A 20,555-nucleotide genomic window follows, 5' to 3' on the forward strand; every position below is an offset into this window, starting at 1 on the left:
GATAATGATGACGATGAATCTAAATCTAGAGATCCTAAAGCTCATGATATGATATGCTTATGAAGCCAATGATTCCTTGATGTTATTCCTTGTTGTTAGACTTACCTTATGATGCTAGTTCCTTCAAGGTGAGACATGATGATTATGACTACTCCATAAAGGCATCGGGGGGTTCTCGACCTTACGTCACCCCGATAGAGTTGTAGCTTTACTTGAGTTCTAATGCATGCTTTATGATAAGTATAGAATTATGAGATTACACCGCGCCTACATGGTCGGGCAGACACCGCTAAGGCAGGCGGCATATACACCATGTCTAGATGGCGTGGGCAGACACTACTATTGGGCGGCTTGAGATGGTTACCCCGGAAGCTGGAGGCCCGGACACGGGCTAATGATGATCACACCGTACATATATGGTCGGGCAGAAACATACATATGCTTACATAATATGATGTTGTTTATTATGTGAGTTAGCATGCATGGCTTCGCCTTAAGAGGCAATCAGTTACATGTTACCCCTTTACCTTGTATTCTTACATATCTTTATCATGTTATTGTGTATGCCTTACATACTCAGTACATTGTTCGTATTGACGTCCTTTATTTTTGGACACTGTGTTCATGCCCACAGGTAGGCTGGGAGGTGGCCCCGATTCCTAGGAGCTAGTCAGCAGATTCACAGGAGCCCTCCACTACTCCGGAGGTGCCATTTGTTGATACATTCTTTTGTGTACATATTCGGGTATAACGGGGTCCTGTCCCATCCTTATATCTCAGTACTCTAGTAGAGGCTCGTAGATAAGTAAGCGTGGGTAGTAGACGTCTCATGATTATGCAGTGTATATTTTGTATATCATTTTTAGTAGCCTCGTGGGCTGATGTGTACATATATTTATGTTTGTAAATGTTGATGACCATCTTATGTTAAGTTTTCTATCGGGGATAATGTGTATTCAGGTTGAGTTGGATGACAAGTATGATAGGTGGTGCTCGGTAGGGTAGCTCCGGGTACCCGTCATGACCCCTAATCGGGTCGTGACAGCCATCCCTAAAACAATTAGGGCAAACTAATCACAGCAACCCTTCACCAATTTAACACAACCACAATAAATGAATCATTCACAAATTAAACATCACAAAAAAAGCAAGAGGAACACATACGATGTTTGAAATTTAACCAAGAACTCACCTGAAGAAGAAGAAGCAGGGGAAGCAGCAATACTTATGAAGAAATGCCCAGGTAGACACGAATGAAATCCAGCCAAAAAATTGCAAATCTGGTGGTTTCGTTTTTTCTTTTGTTGAGCAGATTCTTCAAAATGGTGCAGCAATGGATGAAGAAGAAGAAGGGGAAGCAGCAATGGAAGACGAGGAAGAAGAATGGAGGGAAAAAGAATAAGAACAGGTGGATGGAGAAGAAGAAGAAGGAGGAGGAAAAACGAATGGAGGAAGAAGAAGAAGAAGAAGAACAATGGAGGGAAAAGAGCAAAAACGGGTGCGGCTATTGGCGCCTTTTTTTTTTGGACCCATTTTGGTATTTTTAGGGTTTATGTTGGCTGAGTCAAAGTGTTAAAAATAAAATTGAGGGTCTAAGTATCAAAATGAAAATTTTTGGGCAAGTTCAAAACCCCTTAATCACTAATAAAAAAACAACCCCTTAATCACTAATAAAAAAACATCACTTCCACTCAATAATTAAAACTTGAGTCACCTCCACTCAAAAAAAAAAAAAAAAAAAAAAAAACTTAAGAGTCACCTATAATTAAAAGCCCTAAGAGACGTCTATTAGGTTTAGGGTTAGCTTTGAGTCAATCTAATTTGGATTTAATTCTCTCCGTGTTGGACCGAGTTGGGGAGGAAAATCATACACTTGCAGTGGGCCTACTAAAATGAAAATACTAAAGCTGATTTGGGCTTCAGATTTGTGGACAAAAAGATGGATCTCCTCCTTCCTTTATATTCTTTAGGCTTCTAATTAGATTAATACCTTTAAAATTGCATCAATAATAAATATGTATATATATAGTAATGGTACCAGTAATAGTAATAATAATAATAGTAGTAGTAGTAGTAGTACTACTACTAATAATAATAATAGTAATAGCGATAGTAATTAGTAAAAATGGTAAAAGCTAAGGTATTTGATTTATTACCAATTTAGAAGCTGGAGAAAATAAATCGGAAGAAAGGAGGGTCAAAATTGGGTGTCAACATAACTTGTCCACTTTTGACTTTTTACGTTCTTTAAGAATTAATAAATGAGGTATATATTTTATCATAATATCCATATTTATTGGTGTATAGTCTCAATAGCCTCAGAAAATGATTTGAAAATGAGTAATTAATGTGAAGAGTAAAATAAGAAAAAGTAAAATTGATGATTTAAGATATAACATATCTCTTTCTAATCATCACCAATCTTAAATCATCATATATTTTTAATTTTTAAACTTCATTTTTTAATTATAACTAAAGTGATGGTATATAAAATACATTTTGTATATATTGCTATGTATAATAATAATTAAAATATTTTTAAAAGTTATTCAAAATATAAACTTTAAACACTGACTAATTAAAGTAAATAAACATGTTTGGCCTCTGCGGTAGGTTGGTCCGAATAAAACCAAAGGGGCGGAATTTGATCATGTCAGTGTCACTCGTGGAATAAAGAATCGAACGTCAACGCTACAATCTGACAACACAAAAATACGCTCACACGCATTCATCAAAATCAAAATCGTCGTCTCTCTTCGCCTTCAACGCCTCTTTAATTTCCTCGACCGAAGTGCTTTGCCTCAATTTCTTCAATAACTTTTGATTGTCTAGTGAAGATATCCCTTTTATCATAGAGAATAACATAACATCTCCGTTATTATCTAGACTAGAAGAATAATAATAATGGGGTGTTGCAGTAGCAAGGGGACCGCAGATACTAAAGCCACCCGCATGGCCCGATGGCGTTCAACTGGCATCGTTGCTTTACGCGACTCCAAATTAAAGGCATTTCTTCTCCATACTCCCTATATATCCTCTTTTATTTAATTTTTCATTTACACTCCCTCCCTGTTAGCTCACTCAATAATTTGCACTCTACTGTTTAATATTGAAATGAAATCGCCCGGAATATGGGGTTATATAATGGTGTATCTTATTCTTCCAATTTTTACTACTATGTGTTAGCTTCCTTTGCTTTGTTCATCTCACTATTTTGTTGTCGTTATTGTCTTTTCAATCCTGCTTTGATGAGTCGAGGATCTATTAGATACAATCTCTCTACTCACAAAGGTAGGGGATAAGGTCTGTGTACATTCTTTTTTATTTTTTGATAACTGTGGTGTTCGGGTCAGCTTATGCATACCTCGACTAATTCCCCGGATACCTGTCACCTCCCACCAGCAACAGAATTAGGGAATTCTTTCCACCAAGATTAGGACGGATGGGAAAAAATAACTTAGTATTTTTGTCTCGGCTGGGATTTGAACTTGAGACCTCATGGAGCTAAACCCACTTCATTGACCACTAGTGTTTTGCTTAAGTTCTACCCTCCCCAGACCCCCTTGTGGGATTACACTGGGTATGTTGTTGTTGTTGTAGGGTTATGTAATGGATTTAGAGGATTTATATAGTTAAACCTCATTTAATTTGGGAATTATGATTGATTAGCACAAGCAGGATTGATTTTGTGTTTTGCTAATTGTCATTACAGCCAATCAACCCCATATCTCTTTCATGATAATAGTCCATATGCTTTGTGTTTTTCTTACTATCTTTTGAATCGAATATTCTTAATCTGAACATATGGACTTTTGGCTTCAATGAATTGTGTTCTGTTTGTTTGTTTGTGGTATTTCAGATTACGGTCCTGTTTCTTTTGCATTTCCCTTTTTCTATGTTTCGTTTTAGGATAAGTACAGTTCAGGTAACATCAGCCGTTATGGGTTATTTGGGCCGATGAGTGTTATACTTTCTTGTGATGTATAGGCGAGGTCTATGAATAGTTTCTGGAATGTAGGATAAGAGTTAGCTGGATATTTCCTTGAACATTAGCGTTTATGAAGCTTTCGGGTAAATTGCTTAAGAGCACAAAATTTATGTGCCAATAGATTAAGTTCACTATTTTAGACATACACAATCGATCAATCTATACATAGGAGAATTTGATCCATGTTTCTCCTTCTAGAATGTTCTCTGTTCTCTGAGGTAGCTGGAGGTATACAATGAAAGAGTAGAAAAAAAAAAAAAGATGGACGAGTAATCAAGTAAGGGAACTAGTGGCATGTTACTAATTAAGTAATTCCTTTGTAAGCATTTACTTTTTCAGGAGTCAAAAATGTGTCTTATTCTAGTTTTTACTTTAATATTTTCACCACAAAGTTCATGTGGTCATGATCACATAGTAGTTTTAAGTTCTACATAAGTTTCGAATTTGTTTTCAAAAAATAAACGATGTCCATGAAAATTGGTTTAATTTGACTCTTGGGGAGTAGATTGTGCCCCACAAATCAGAGAGAGGGGGTTACTACATTAGTGGCATGGGCACCAGTAGATATTTAATGAATTCCTCGAGATGACTATGTGCAATTCTTAATGAAGGGGATCTTTACCTTCCTAAGTCCTGCTGAGTGTCCACAATGCAATGATGAAATATGTTTGCTTAATCACGAGGTGTCAATGTCTCGTGTGTGTTTTTGGATATATATGCACAGATATACAATCAGACACATGAATGCTTATAGTAGTTTTCTTATCTAATTGATGATAAGACTTTACAAAGAAATAGGTTTTAGATTGCCATTGGCTTTAAGTCATGAAGCTATAGGCTTAGGAAGTAATTCAGGAGTTGCTCTTGTTAGTTTGCTGGTTTCAAATGAATAATGCTTGCTGTGAAGAAATGTAAATATCAACAGATAAGGACTCAGGTTAATCCTTTCTGTTAGTAGGTTATCATGTCAGTCTAACACGCTGAAGGTCTCCGGTTCGAGACCGGGCAACACCACTTCCTTGGATAATTTTTGTTTTCTCCCAAATCCTTTCTGTTTGTCTTATGATCTCCTGACTGGTTTTTCCTTGACAGTCTTTTCCTGATGAAGTTATTTGCCTGGAGAGATCTGTACGCACCCTAGACTTGACACGCAATAAATTGGGTATTGCTCTAATTTCTCAAGCTTCTGATTCATATCTTTCTAGTCAGTTCGAGCTCAAAGACAAATCACTATCAATTCCATGTGCTACTGCCAATTAATTTATACCTCTGTTACTTGGGGAGATTGTTTTCATCGTTTATATTTCTGATCTTATTAACCTGAAGCTTTTAATCTTTTCTGAAGCTAATCTCTCAGTTTCTGAATTGTGGCAGTTCAAATTCCCATGGAGATCAACAAGCTAATTAACTTGCAGCGTCTTGTAAGTACTACAGACTTACATATTTGACACCTACCTTTGTCTCTCAGCAGCCTCATCATTCTTTTCAGAAAACCTTAGTATGTTATCAGTGTCCACATCTCATAATGAAAGCCAGGTCAGAATTGTCGGTCATATTCTTGCAGCCAGAAGTCATTTAGGGAAAAGGTACATGGTATTGAGCAGAATTGGCAGAACTAAAATGTTAAGAGTGTCTGTTGTTGTTATGTTACCTTCTCAAAAAAAAAAAAAAAAAAAAGAGTGTCTGTTGTTGTTATGGCAGAGAAATTTAGCAAGGAAAATTTAGCTTCTTTTTGAGGACATGATTTTGTCAATGTGATAAGATAAGAGAAGGGAAGATAATAAATAGATAACTTGATGATAATGGAATATGACACACTTATTTAGAGGTGTGAGATACAATTCACTTCTTATATTTAACCAATGAGGCTAAATTAACATTTAACACTTAAGACTAACTCCAATATCGTAACAACAACAATAACTACGCTTCAGTCTCAAACAAGTTGGGGTCGGCTATATGAAGCCTCACTGACCATTTTCCCTCATTTAAGCTCCACTCATGTCATCAGTACAAAAAAAAAAATAAAAAAAATTGAAATATAAGTTTTATATATATATATAGTAATAGTAATACAGTACTACTACTAATAATAAAAAAAATATTAGAAGTTCTTTATATTTTCACTAGCAAATAAATATATGATAAGGTCAAAATGTGACTCCAATGTTCTAAACCCCTTAAACTTAAGGTGGGGAAGGGAAATTAACTTGCGTTTGCTTATTTAAAAACACGGAAAAGTAATTATTTAATGGAAGTCACATAAATAGTGTCACCAGAACACCTTTTGGAAATCTAGCGGAGAGTCTTCGGAAAAGTTCTGATCACTGGAATCTCGCTAATGACATAGTCGCTTAAAGAATATCTTAAATATTGATGATCCTGTCAACAATTGCTTGGAAAAGGCACGGTTCCAGCTAAATGATCTTCTTGAAGAAGGTTTGATTCTACTGGAAGAATCAGTGGAAGAGATGCATGTTGCAGAGATCACCGGGTTTGGTGCCGTCGAAACTGTCCTCGAAAGATCAGCAAAAAAGTGGTGGGATGCTATAGAAACGGTCACTAAACATAGGCATATTTCCACTTGAATGACCAGTAAAAAGAGGAAAGAATAGTAAAATTACGAAAATGGAGAAAAAACTTAGTTCTGCAGTATAAGCTCACTTTTGCTGGTCAGAGGAAGCTACATACGACACTACCAAGATTGTAGGGCCTGATACCACGTGAGAAGAATAAGAGCGGAAGCTACCTTGACAATAATGAAAAACACAGCACACTTGTTTATAGGTGTGAAAGACAATTCTCTTCGACTTACTTCACACTAACAATTATCTAACATTTGGCATTCCAATAGTCTAATACAAAGATGATATATAATGAAAGAAGTTCTCTCCTTCTTATTGGAGATCAAAGACATGAATAATGACATTAAATCTTACCTTATAAAAATAAAAATGAATAAAACATTACATTGTGAGGAGGCAGAAAGATAATCCATCACATTGGATGTCAAGATATATACTACTTTGTTAAATTATCTCATAAGATTTATAGCAAATGGACCACTCAACAACCAGCATTTTGTGATTTCTAAATTGCTTTATCCTCTTCAAGCCGATGGAGATCAAATTGATGGTAAATAGTTTATTGCATTAGTAGGAACAAATGATACACCAATTACGCTAACAATCACAACCATAATATAAATAGCTAAAGAAAAATGAGGGTGCTCATCTCTTGTGAGTTAGATAATACACTAGCTAGATTTGGAATGTTAGGCCATCAATTTTAGCAGTTCACAAGTCTTTCGTGTACAAACACCACATAATGCTTTACTTGGAAGGTAAATGAATGGCCAGTACACCTAGAAGAAAAGCAATGATTTCAAGATGTGGTATCTCCTTATGTACTAATTTTGGTGTTAATGTAGCTATACAATTACGGAACTAACCTACTATATTGGAGCAATTGGCAAAAAAAAGCATGCTGTGAGAAGTTACCAAAAGTAGAAGATGGAGAAGTCTTTGAAGAGTAGAAGAGATCTTGGAGGAAAGCTAAAAAGGCTTTTAGAAAAACGTGAGATAAAGCCCTAGATGGCTTGTACCAAAAGTTAGGAGAACAGGAACAAAGAAAAAGAAATTTGTAAACAAGTATGAAGAAGAGAGAAAAGGGTAAACACTTTAATAGGTTAAGCGTATTAAAGATGATTCTCCACGAGTTTTAACAGGATATGGACCATATGATGAGGTCAAAGAGAGATGGAAATGCAATCTTGTAGTTGTTAAACTTAAATCATGAGGATAAACTTTACAAATGTCTATATCCATGCAAGACCGAACCTTTAGCTACGCTGGTATAAATAGGCATGCAAAAATAAAGGATGGCATAAAAAATAGGGATAATTTCAGAAACCTTCCTTATCTTGATTATTTTGTAACAATTGTTTTAAACTGTTTCTTACTAATACAAACTAATTACAGATTGACCAATTGGCCCTTCTAATATTACCCTCTTTTAAGTAATGAATTAACAATTAATTAGAATCTGACCAATTATACCACTAGTTTCAATTGGCTGTCACTCTATCTCTATGATCTTTATAGAGTCCTAGCAGAATAGCCCTAAAATACACTCTTGACATGAATAAACTAAGGTCTGAGAACACATGGAATTGAGAAATTGATACCCAGTTTGCTAACTGACAAAGATGAGTTTAAGTGTTGCAAAAAAGAATGAGGAATGGTTTCAGTAAATCAATTACCGATGGATTCAGACAGGCAATAAGGCTTGAGTTGTGCGTCCCAACATGACTCTACTGGAGCTGCTTTGAACGAAATAGGCTTGCAATGCTTGGTGTAATGATTTCATGAAATACCTTTATGCTTGATGCCTGTTCAACTCTATGTGAATGTAGGTATATGGAGGTGATTTTATGTCTTATTCTTCAATAATGGCACCAATCCCTTTCCAATTCAAAGATTTATTTCAACAGACCAGCAACAAGGGCAGGAAGGCATCTAGACTGGATAGCGGAGCCCTTTCGGTTAGTCCAGAGTACAACAACAACAACATACCCAGTATAATCCCACAAGTGGGGTCTGGGGAGGGTAGAGTGTATGCAGACCTTACCCCTACCTTGGGAGGTAGAGAGGTTGTTTCCGATAGACCCCTACCTTAGGCCATAGTAGAGACCTTATTTCCTAGATTCAGACAAAAATGGCGAAAGGACCAATGACAGGGATAATTATTCATATAGTTAATTAATTAATTAAAAGAGAGTAATATTAGACGGGAAAAGTTGGTCAACCTGTAATTAGTTTGCATTAATAAGAAATAATTCAAAATAATTGTTATGAAATAATTAAAATAAGGGAGGCTAGCGTAGTATTGAAAATTATAGGGTAGGTCATTGTTACAAAGCCAAACTTGGAGGGAGGTCTCTGAAATTATCACCAAGTATTGGAAAATTTTGTAGTCCAAATGGTACCCCGATAGTGGTGTGGAAGTGCCTTGGAGATGTAGGAGTAATATGCCTTATCAAGCTATTCAATTGCATATTAAAGAGTGGAAAGAACCAAACTAGCGAAAAAAGATTGTTTTCGTCTGGTATAATAAGAAAAAGACTTAGTTAACTAAAATAGGAGAGAGAAAATGCTCGCAGGCACGATTTACTAGGCCAGTGAGCTTTTAGTGTAATTTCAAATTTATTTCCTTTTCTGGGGGTCTTTTTCCGGCCACCATGATCGGTTCTTCTTCATTAGGGGACAGTAGTATATTTTACAATGCAGGTTTTAAATCTTATGATATTGCTAAATGCAAATCTGTTGCAGAAACATGGTACAAATGGGTGGAACGTAGCAGGAATTAAATGAGAACAGTGAAAATTACCATTAAAGTCTTAAAGTGGTTGATATCAGTATTTATTGAAGCATCGAAAGTACAGGGGAAGGTAGTCAGGAGATGGAATCTGAAGGATCATTTTTCAGATATTTTCTGCAGTCTTAATTACAATGAGAGTGGTAGATACATAAGTTTCATTGCCATTCAAGGACAAAACAAATCAGTAATCATTACGTCGGAGACCACAGACAAAGAAGGATGGGGAAACATAGCACATAAGATTGCTAAGTTCATATATGAGCCAGTGCAAGTGCAGGAGCAACCGAGACCAGCAACGAAACGGTTGGGTGCATCCCTCAAACACGTCATCATCGGCAACAGATGGATGACGGAAAACACAAAAAAGGTGCAGATTCAGTTCAAGGATAATAACATAAAGATAGCTGGGGAAAATCCAATCTCTGAGAAAGATATGTTGAACAGGTGTATTGTTGGGAAGTTCCAGAACTCTTCACAAGAGGCTGTTACGCTGAACGATGTAAGAAGATGGGCAAGCAACACATGGAAGACGGCGTTCGGTCTTAATGTCTTCGCGATGAATGATGGCCGTTTTCTCTTCGAACTCCCATCAAGGAAAGTAGCGGAACACATTATGACCGGAGAATGGAATTGGAAAAAGATGAAATTGAAAATTGATTGGCGGAAACCGACGACGGGAAAAAGAGACTGGGTTTGGGTCAGAATTCTAGGGCTTCCTCTGAGCATGTGGTCACATGAATTCTTCAAGCAAATAGGAGACAAGTGTGGGGGGTATTGGGAACAGAGGAGGAAACTGAGTTCAAGAACCATCTACATTGGGCTCGTATTAAGGCGCAAGGGGATGGGAGGAAGTTTCGAGGGTTATCGAGGTGTCCAGCGACGGATTCTCATACACCATCCCAATATGGTGCAAGATTCCGGTGACGGTCAGAGCTGTCGAAGGAAAGAGCGCAAAGAAGGTCTTTTGTTCGGTGGATAATAAAGGACAGAGGTCGTATACATTGGCAGATTAAGCGTATAAAAGGGGATCCCACGTGGGTACATCAAGTAGTGGGGAAATTTCAAATATTTGGACACGTTGCCTGGAGGAAAAAGGGAAAGGGCCATTAGAGGCGGTGGCGGGCAAAATTAAAAGAATTGACAGATTGGGCCGAGATTTAGTGGACCCATTTGCAGTGGTATCTTTTAAATCAAGTAACCCTTGAAGGCCAATTTCAAGACATGGTAAGCATAGAAATAGAGGCAAATATTTCTAAGCTTATCACTCACAACATGTTCCAGAATTTGAGAAGCAGAGATGGGGAGAAAGAGACCCAACCCATTCAAATTGATCACTGGGAGGGGCAAGCAAGAGAAACAACATGCTTACAACTCAGCTACAGTTGGAAGCAAGAGAAACAGCATGCTTACAACTCAGCAGACAAGAAGAAACCACAGAAGAGATTGCAGAAGATATTGTTCCTTTGAGAATTCAACTTTCAAAGGAAGAAATTACCAAGCAAGTCAGTACTCCAGAATGAGTTAAACAGCACATTACCAGACTCAGTAAGGAATTTGGAGCAAGCTTCAGTGGGTGTAAAGAGAAGGGCAAAGAGTTATTTTTGAAAATTGACAACAATAAGAAGGAGAACAAGGGGGAGCAATCAACCATAAAGAGGAAGGGGATGAATGAATTGAAGGGATTAAAATTAGATAGTAAATTTATGAGCAATGGTACTAGGAGCGGGGGGATATCTGGCATGTAAGGGGGTTAAACTGTAGCAAGAAGAGGGGTATGATCAAGAATTGTTTACAAAGCTGGATAGCAGATGTAGTTTGTTTACATGAAACAAAGGTGGAGGGGGAAGTAGATGGATCAGTTATGTGCAGTTAGAAGCAAGTGGGATCAGAGGTGGTAGTCATAACGTGGGATAGAAGGGAATGGGAAGGTGTGATCAGTAGAATGTACTCAGTTTCATTGAAAAAAATCAAGATGTCAGTTGGCAAATGAATGGGTTGTAATTGACAGACAGGAAAGAGGGGAAACTTGGGGAGAAGTGGGAGCAGCAAGGGGACTGATTCCAGGTCCCTGGGTCCTGTGTGGGGATTTTAATATAGTTAGGTTCCCATCAGAGAAGAAGAGAAGAAGAATGGCAGGAGAATTAACAAAGCAATGACTGACTTCTCTGAGTTTATTGTAGATATGGAGCTGGTGGATTTGGACTTATCAGGAGGAAAGTTCACATGGAAAAAGGGAGACAGACATACTATTGTAGCAAGATTAGATAGATTTGTCATATCAAGAATGGGATGCCAGTTTCAGAAACATCAAGCAGACTATACTTCACAGGGTAACTACTGATCACTCCCCTTTGATGTTACAATGTGGGGAATGGGAGAAAACCAGTTCATATTTCAAGTTTGAGAATTGGTGGTTGCAAACAGAAGGTTTCAATGAAAGAGTAAAGAATTGGTTGGAATCCTTCACTTTCATTGGCAAACCTGACTATATTTTGGTGGCAAAGTTGAAAGCTCTTAAGGATAAACTGAAGGAATGGTGCAAAACAGCTCAAGGAAACTTGAAGATCCAGAAACGAGTGGTGCTGCTTGCCCAATTGGCTGATCTGGAAGAGATACAAGAGGACAGAATTCTGGAGGGAGAAATAGCATCTAGAATGGCACTGAAGATGGAATTTGAAATAGCCAGACATAAAGAGATTGCATAGAGACAGAGATCCAGGGCAATCTGGCTAAATAGGGGGACAAAACACTAGCTTTTTTCATAAAACTGCTAATGCCCACCATAGAGTAAACACAATAGATAAGCTGAGAGTAGATGGTGAAGTTGCGGAAGATCCCATAGAAGTGAAGAATGAGATAGTAGCCTACTGTGAGAAGCTTTACACAGAGACAGAGAATTGGAGGCCTCAATTAGACATGAGAAACTGCCCCAGGATAGAGGAAGATGACAACACTTACCTTATGGCACCTTTTGAAGCTCAAGAGATATTGGAATCCATTAAAGCATGTGCAGGAGATAAGGCACCAGGTCCGGATAGGTATACAATGGCTTTCTTTACTCAATGTTGTGAAATCATCAGGACTTAGCTAGTAGCATCTATTCAGAATTTTCATGCAGATGGCTATTTTGAAAGGAGTTTGAATGCTACTTTTGTGGCACTAATTCCAAAGAAGGTTGGGGCAATAGAACTCAATGACTTCAGACCTATTAGCTTAATAGGTGGAGTATACAAAATCAGTGCCAAGCTACTGATAGAGAGACTGAAAAAAAGTTATCCACAAACTGGTGGATAGACAGCAAATGGCTTTCATAAAAGGGAGACAAATTATGGATGCAATTCTTATAGCTAATGAGGGTGTGGATTCCAGGCAGAGAAGTAAAAAACCAGACATTCTATGCAAACTTGACATCCAAAAAGCCTATGATCATTTGAACTGGAGCTTCCTGATCAAGATGCTGGAGCAGATGGGCTTTGGTACTAGATGGGTTAGATGGATTAAACAGTGCATCACCACTGTAAAATTCTCAGTCTTGGTCAACAGAACTCCATGTGGTTACTTTACTTCTCAAAGGGGATTGAGACAGGGGGATCCTTTATCCCCTTTTCTTTTCATTCTTGCAATTGAAGGGATGAACAACGTGTTAAACACATCACAGGAGAGAGGATGGATAAGGGGATTTCAGGTGGGAGATGGAAACAATTTGGAGATCACACATTTACAGACTACAGTATGCAGATGACACCTTAGTATTTTGTGAAGCAGAGGAAAATGATATGCTAATGCTAAGGGTTATTTTCATCATTTTTGAAGCAGATTTTGGATTACACATCAATTGGGGGGAAAGTTTCATTTATCCTATAAATGAGGTGCCAGAACTGGAGAGGCTAGCTGTGAAGCTTGGAGGAAAAGTGGGGGAGCTCCCAACCATATATTTGGGCATGCCATTGGGAGCTAAAAGCAAGTCCAAAGGGATATGGAATGGGGTTTTAGAGAAATGTGTGAAAAGACTGTCGAACTGGAAAAGTCAGTACCTTTCTCTTAGGGGTAGACTGACTATGGTCAACAGTGTGCTAGATGCATTACCATCTTACATGATGTCCATCTTTCCAACACCTGTTAATATGATTAAAAGGATTGACACACTTAGAAGGAATTTTCTCTGGCAAGGCATTGAAGACAAGAAAAAGATACATCTAGTCAAGTGGGAAGAATTGACAATTAGCAAGAAGGCAGGAGGAGTGGGTATTAGAGAGATGAAGATCCAGAATCAAAGCCTAATGACGAAATGGTTATGGAATTTTGCTACAGAAGAAAACATGCTCGGAAAGATGTCGTCACTGCTAAATATGGAATGAAAGATAACTGGACAGCAAACATGGTAACTATACCATACAGTTGCATTGTTTGGAGAGCAATCGGGAACTTGTGGCCAATTATGCTAGCAAGGATCAGATGTAAGGTTGGGAATGGATTAAAGGTTTCATTTTGGAATGATAAGTGGATTGATAGTACAACCTTGAAACAGTTGTACGCTGATCTATTTGTTCTTTGTCAATTGCAACAAGCTACTGTTGCTGAGATATGGACTGGACAGGGATGGAACTTGAATCTGAGAAGAAACTTGAATAATTGGGAGATAGAGAGGATAGCAGCATTTCATAATACAATGACCACTTTCAACAACTGGACAGGAGAAAGAGACACAATGGAGTGGCAGAAGGACAACAAAGGAATTTTCTCAGTTAATTCAACATATAAAGATTTGAACACCTCAACTATGCAGGAGGATGACTGGCCCTGGAAGATGATCTGGAGGACAAAAGTTCCCTACAAAGTGAACTGTTTCAACTGGCTTTTGGCAAAGGAAGCAGTGCTGACTCATGAAAACTTGAACAAAATAGGTTTCCATCTATGCACAAGGTGTTTCTTATGTGGGGAACAAAATGAGACAATCAACCATCTCTTTTTACACTGCAAATGGACAGAACAGCTATGGAAGGGAGATCAAGTGGGTGAAACTTGGGAGCATTAAAGGAGTTCTAAACAGCTGTAATAGGGATGGAAATGCAACAAAGAAGGAGGAGAGATGGAAGATTGTCCCATCATCCATATGGTGGACTGTGTGGAATGAAAGGAATCAGAGGTGCTTTGAGAGCAAACAATATGGTCTACAGAAGTTCAAGATGAATTGTTTTAAGTCTTTATTACTTTTGGTGTAAACAGGTAGTTTTAGTGCAAACAGAAGATATTTTTAATGTTTTGGACTTACTGTAAAAGGAAGATCATGTAAAGAACAAGCTGTAAGATGTAATTTTTTGAAGGGGGACAACACATTTGGATGTAGTATACCTGTGGATATATAGATTAACTGTTACCATTCTCAAAAAAAATAATAAGAAAAAAAAGGAGATATTCAGTGTCACTGTTGTGGCTAATTGTTGTGGTATTAAACTTATGAGTCATATGACTATGTTTTGGAAAAGATTATAGAGCATAGGATTAAGGACACTACAAATTGACAAAAATGAGTTTGAATTTGTGCTTGGTGGATCCACAACATGGACTATATTTTTGTTAAGAAGAATGATGGAAGTTCGTTGGCAGAGAAAAAAATGATCTATACATGATATTCATTGACCTAGAAAAACTGAAAAAGTAGAGTGACAAGTCCTTTAGCGCGTGCTGGAGAACGAAAAAACTCTTACCTTACCAAGTATATAAATGCCATAATAATAGGTAGGAAAGAGCCATTACAATTGTTAGAAAAGTGGTAGCAGATACAGAGAAGTTCTTTTTAAAATGGTGAATTTACATCAGGTTTCAATTGAATCCGTACCTGTTTACCCTAGCTAACCAATAGTATGCAAGATAAGATCCGACGGTGTCTGTTTTCTGCCGGGAATATTGATTTTAATTGAATAATCGAACCAGGAATCAACTAATAGTTTGAACTTTAAAAATTGCTCTAGAGAATAAACATTTTAGGATGAATAGAAGTAACACTGAGCATATGCACCACAAGTTTAGCTAGCACAAGAAAAATAAAGTTGAGTTGAGATTAGACGGGTTCATGGTGCCAAAACTCTGTCAGTTTAGATATATAGGCTCAATGTTCCAGTAGAACGCTATGGGAGGCCTACCAAATGAAAGATAAGTTCTATTGGACGTTGTCCCGGATCAACAATGTATATGGGAATGATTTTTGGTTAATGTTTAATTCAAGATGAGTGTCATAAGAATACTGATGTAGGATGGATATGTGATCATATAAGATAATACAAGATTAGTATTGGTCACATCCAACAGAAGGTGCAAGTGGCACTCATAAAGCATAAAATGAGAGGTCATGTTCCACATATTTTTTATTTTAACGGGATTGCTAAACCCTAATTGAGGCAAATTTGTGTCTTGTAGTAAATATTAACTGTCTTATTCTGTTGGAAATGTAAGGTTAAAGCAATACCAATTAGTCCGAAATATCATGGCAAAAACAAAATTGGAGATATGCTGGCAGCTTGACTTCAAAGGGAGACTGGAAATAGCCATGTGAATGAGCTGGAGTGAAAATCAATTATTTTTTGTGGACGGGATAATATGTGGTGGGTAAAAAGCCCACGTATACTAGTGGTATACAAAAAGTGGACCTACACGAACACACAGTTCTCCACAAATGCTTCCAATCAGTTATGCTAACAGGAACCTCTTGGGTGCTCCAAAAACCTACAAAAACAAAAAATCAGTTGTAATCTGTACAAGAGTCCTCAAACACTCTACTGGCATGAAAATCAGTTCTACTTGGGAATTGCATTTCCCTTCTGGTGAGAAGTGTTTATTTTTAATGGACTCTTCATCTGGGTTTCCATGCTTAATACTATTGATATTGTAGGGTGTATTCTCTTAAATAGAAAATTTAATAAATAGTTGGTTATATCTGATTCTATCAAAGAATTGAGTTTGATTATTTTCTTTTCAGATTTTGGCTGATAACCTTATTGAGCATCTCCCTGTGAACCTGGGATTGCTTCAGTCTTTGAAAGTTGCAACACTTGATGGGAATCGAATCACAGCATTTCCTGATGAATGTAATTCCCCACCATTCTAGATCATATGTGAAGTTAAGTAGGTTTCTCTCTGCTATATAGCATCACACTCTCTGTTCTAACAACAGAATGTTGTCATATTCAGTGGGCCAGTTGGTGAAGCTTGAGCGTTTGTCTGTCTCAGCAAACTTGTTAATGAGCTTGCCTGAGACCATTGGGAGCTTACGGAATGTGAGTGATTCATTCTGATGGTTTATATGGTGCCATCTTCCGGAATTCTATATACTGTGCCAGTTAAAATATTATTTCTGCGCTTGCTTTTCTGCTTTGTTGATTTACTTTTCTTTAGTATAAAGGTGCTAAGGTGGCTAAAGAAATGGTGTCAATCTTGTAGAGAATGTTCAGCATAATGATATCCAAATTAATGAATCATTTTACTTACAGCTTTCTGTTCTTACAACTGAAAGCCCAATTTTTTCTCTATTTATATAGTGATGCCGCTCCATCATGAATTTCTATCGTCTTCCTGGTAGTTGATGATGTCTCTTTGCTCTCTTATGTTTGTATTTTGGATTTGGGAGAGGATCCTGCAGCTCTTTGGGGAGGGTGGTTATATTGGAGAATAAGTGGCTCCATTGCGGGTTGTCTTGAGATCCACCACCCTGAGTGCCTTATGTTCTTCCTTTTCAATTCACTCTCTTTAGACAGAATATTTTTCTCCATATTTTTTTTTCACTGTCATTGATAAACCAACTGTGAGAAATAAAGGCTCGAAAAATAGTATTAAGATACGTAAACTTCTTTATTACACTGAACCCTATTTATAGACAGTATACTACAACCTTTTTCCATGTAGGACACTATGTACAATCCTATTCTACCACTCCCCTCAAGCTGGTGCATATAAGTCATATGATCCGAACTTGTTGCTTATGTGCCTAATACGAGGACCTGTGAGGGACTTGGTGAAAATTTCTACCGCTTGACTTCACAAATTTTGTAACAATATCTCCGGAGAGAATCTTTTCTCTGATAAAGTGATAGTCAATCTCAATGTGCTTAGTCCTCTCATGAAATAACGGATTTGAAGCAATATGAAGAGCTGCTTGATTATCACACACAAGTTCCGTTGACTGATTTCTCCATATTTTAATTCTCAGAGTAGTGAGAAAAATAAGGCTCGAAAATATTATTAAGATACGTAAACTACATTATTACACTGAGCCCTACTTATAGCCAGTGTACTACATTCCTCTTCCATGTAGAACACTATGTACAACCCTATTCCAACACCAAGAAATATAGTGTTCACTGTTAGTTGTATATCTGATCCTCATGGTTGGTGACTTGGGATTACGAATTAAGGTCTTTCAATCAAGTTTATTGGCTCTATCCTCTGGAAATGTTCATACCTTATAAACATTTGCTTCTATTGTTTCTTCAAAGATGTTTTGTTACTTGTGTGTTCAGTTCTATACGAAGATGTATTTTTTTCTGTCTGTCCGAGGAAGTCATACAGCCTAGACTTAAAGTATTCTCAATTCTTCTTCTTTGGAAACATAAGGCTTTTGGAATTGACATTAATGTTTTTACCCTGCAGTTGGTGCTGTTGGACGTTTCAAACAATAAGTTAAAGTTTCTTCCTGAATCAATTGGAAGTTGCTTCTCTTTGGAAGAATTGCAAGCAAATGGTACCTTCAGATTTTAGTTCATCTTTCTTCTCATTCTTGCTATTTATCTATTTCCTTTTGCTTTGCTTGTGTGGAGCTCTGTATCCAATAAATGTCGAGGGAAATGAAGCATGTTACAATCAACATAAAGTTAAGTGATATTTATGGATGATGATAAAATTGGTGTGGGTGACCTAGAAAGCCAAAAGAACATCTCCAAATCTTTTCTGTTAAGTTATAAGACACTATTCTTGGTACCATCCATTTAAATTGATACATGATTGTTGTGTTCTGTCTCTTTTTCCTCAGTGTGCCACAATTAGGTTTTTACTGTTTTTTAATCTTGCGTCATGATAACAGTTTTGCCTCACAGATAATTCTATTGAAGAGCTTCCTGCATCAGTTTGCAATCTTGTTCAACTAAAGTCACTGTGCCTGAACAATAACAATCTCAATCAGGTTACTGTCTAATTTCACCCCTGTCTCTGTGTGTGTGTCTTGTCTCTATCATCATCACACATAAAATGTGCAAAGAATAGTAAACCACGTGGATCAAATGTTTACCTGTTTGTCTCTCTGAAAAACTGAACTTATTGTTGTACTGGTGATACTTGTATGTGCTCTCTCTCTCTCTCTCTTTCTATCTGAAGAATGCTATTAAGCAGAGTTAGCAACTCTCTTGGCACCATCTGTAAGCCTAGGCCCACTTCGCTGTGTATGACTGCGAAAAGGAAAACACAGACATTAACCTTAAGCCGTGCATAAAAGCTTTTCCTTTTAGTAAGACACAGTTTCATGAAGAAATATACATAACCAAACAACCAGTAGCATCTAACTTGCAAAGCGGAAATAGTGTCAAATACGCAAAATTATCTACATTTGAGGTCATTGGAGTGAACGTCAAGTATCTTCCATTTAAAGCATCATCCTAGTTTTTGTACTCGTTCCTATCAAATATACATTTTTACAAGATACTCATGCTTGCTATTGGTAACTGGGTTGCTCAGATGCCTCTAAATTTATTAAGAGAATGCAAGAGCTTGCAGAACATAGCCCTGCACGGAAATCCCATTTCCATGGACCAATTTCAACAGGTAACTCACTAATGTTCACAGTTTGATACTACTTAGCTCTGAAGTCCTAGAAAAATCATTTACAAAGAATTCAATTTACTTATTTTTCCCCCAGATGGATGGTTTCAAGGAATTTGAAGCCCGCCGTAAACAAAAGTTTGACAAACAAATTGATTCAAATGTGATAATCAGTTCTAAAGGGCTTGATGAGGGTGTTGACTTGTGATTTCTCTCCACAGGCATTTGCTGTAAGGCTTCTGCGCTATCTTGTTAATCTCGGTTTTACTTTTTTTTTTTTTTGTTTCAATTCCTTGGTGTAAACTTCCCCTTATTGCATAACCATGTAGTAGCCACATTACACAGTGGTGCTCCGTCAGTTGCTGTCAAGCTTTTAGTATTTCTAGTGTCTAATGCCTAATGTTGACAATTCATTCTTTTTTTTTTTTTTTGATGAAATTTTTTGGCAATTCATTCTTGCCACTGATAAGACTACATGCATGTCTCCGTTACTTGCTTTTAGCTCCCAGCCTGGTGTGCCTGCATAGTTTCCTCTACTAATTCACGTTCCAGGCTTCTAGTTAGTAAATTACTCAACATTATATCCGTGCTCCTGAATAATTGTGGTAACTATTGGTAACTCCAATTTCAAAAGATGGAAAATGAAAAAGTTTCTTATACAGTTCCGTGGCAGGATCGTTTTGTACATCTAGCTTCTGAATCTGATATTTAGTAGCTAATCCCGTGGCCAAATTAGTTTAAAATTTATTCCACTCAGTCAACGGTAATATTGATGATACTAATTTTCTATCATTTTATCTTATTTACTTCAGATTAAATTTGTTGAGGTTGGATGGAATTGTGACAGTTTAGACTTTGATGAAAGGCTGTTGATTCTGCTGATTTGACATGAGTCATTTTCAAGCCTTTCTATAGTTTATCATGGATTGTAAGCTTTGACTTGTGCGTAATTGTATCAGTGCTGAGTTTATTATGATTGTAAATGATTCAACCTAACGACTTCCTTCCTTTTTGATAATTTTGTACGTTTATTGAGCTCATCACTTAAAACCATTTTTTATAGGTGCGAATTTTTTGTAACATGGATGGCTCATTTATAATATGTTAGGAGTGTATAGATTGTACTTATGATGTATCCAAGAGTATATGAAATGGCTGAAAACTGTGGCAAATCAATTTATTTTTTGATTTGTTTTTTCCGACAACGGAGGAGGGATTGGGGAAGGGAAGGGCCAAAGAGGAATGATTTTGACAAAGAGCCACTTTTATCTGACTCATCGTTTCAAAATTAATTGAAATTAAGTCACTTTATAATAAGTAAATAATATTTGAACAGTAATGCCTCTTCACAAATTCAAAATTCTGGCCAGAAGGCATAATGATA

The 20,555-nt window shown here is 37.1% G+C and overlaps 1 protein-coding gene across 1 annotated transcript; it reads left to right on the top strand.

Annotated features, from left to right (window-relative positions):
• The first annotated feature begins 2,647 nt into the window (after positions 1–2,647).
• On the top strand, positions 2,648–20,333 carry LOC132603501 (plant intracellular Ras-group-related LRR protein 7-like). Its single transcript, XM_060316602.1, has 10 exons — positions 2,648–3,006; positions 5,081–5,150; positions 5,363–5,409; positions 16,344–16,452; positions 16,556–16,641; positions 18,011–18,101; positions 18,454–18,539; positions 19,088–19,174; positions 19,269–19,401; positions 19,984–20,333. Exons 1-9 carry the CDS (start codon positions 2,905–2,907, stop codon positions 19,377–19,379), a joined length of 789 nt encoding a protein of 262 aa, XP_060172585.1. The 5' UTR covers positions 2,648–2,904; the 3' UTR covers positions 19,380–19,401; positions 19,984–20,333.
• Positions 20,334–20,555: the final 222 nt, after the last annotated feature.

Source organism: Lycium barbarum, chromosome 7, assembly GCF_019175385.1.
Source record: "Lycium barbarum isolate Lr01 chromosome 7, ASM1917538v2, whole genome shotgun sequence".
In the NCBI taxonomy this organism is placed as follows: Eukaryota; Viridiplantae; Streptophyta; class Magnoliopsida; order Solanales; family Solanaceae; genus Lycium; species Lycium barbarum.

Excerpts from the sequence above, each read along its gene's own strand:
- LOC132603501 (XM_060316602.1), top strand. The coding sequence starts at position 2,905 with ATGGGGTGTTGCAGTAGCAAGGGGACCGCAGATACTAAAGCCACCCGC. Across the intron at positions 16,453-16,555 it reads CACAGCATTTCCTGATGAAT|TGGGCCAGTTGGTGAAGCTT; the intron begins GTAATTCCCCAC and ends TGTCATATTCAG. Across the intron at positions 18,102-18,453 it reads GGAAGAATTGCAAGCAAATG|ATAATTCTATTGAAGAGCTT; the intron begins GTACCTTCAGAT and ends TTTGCCTCACAG.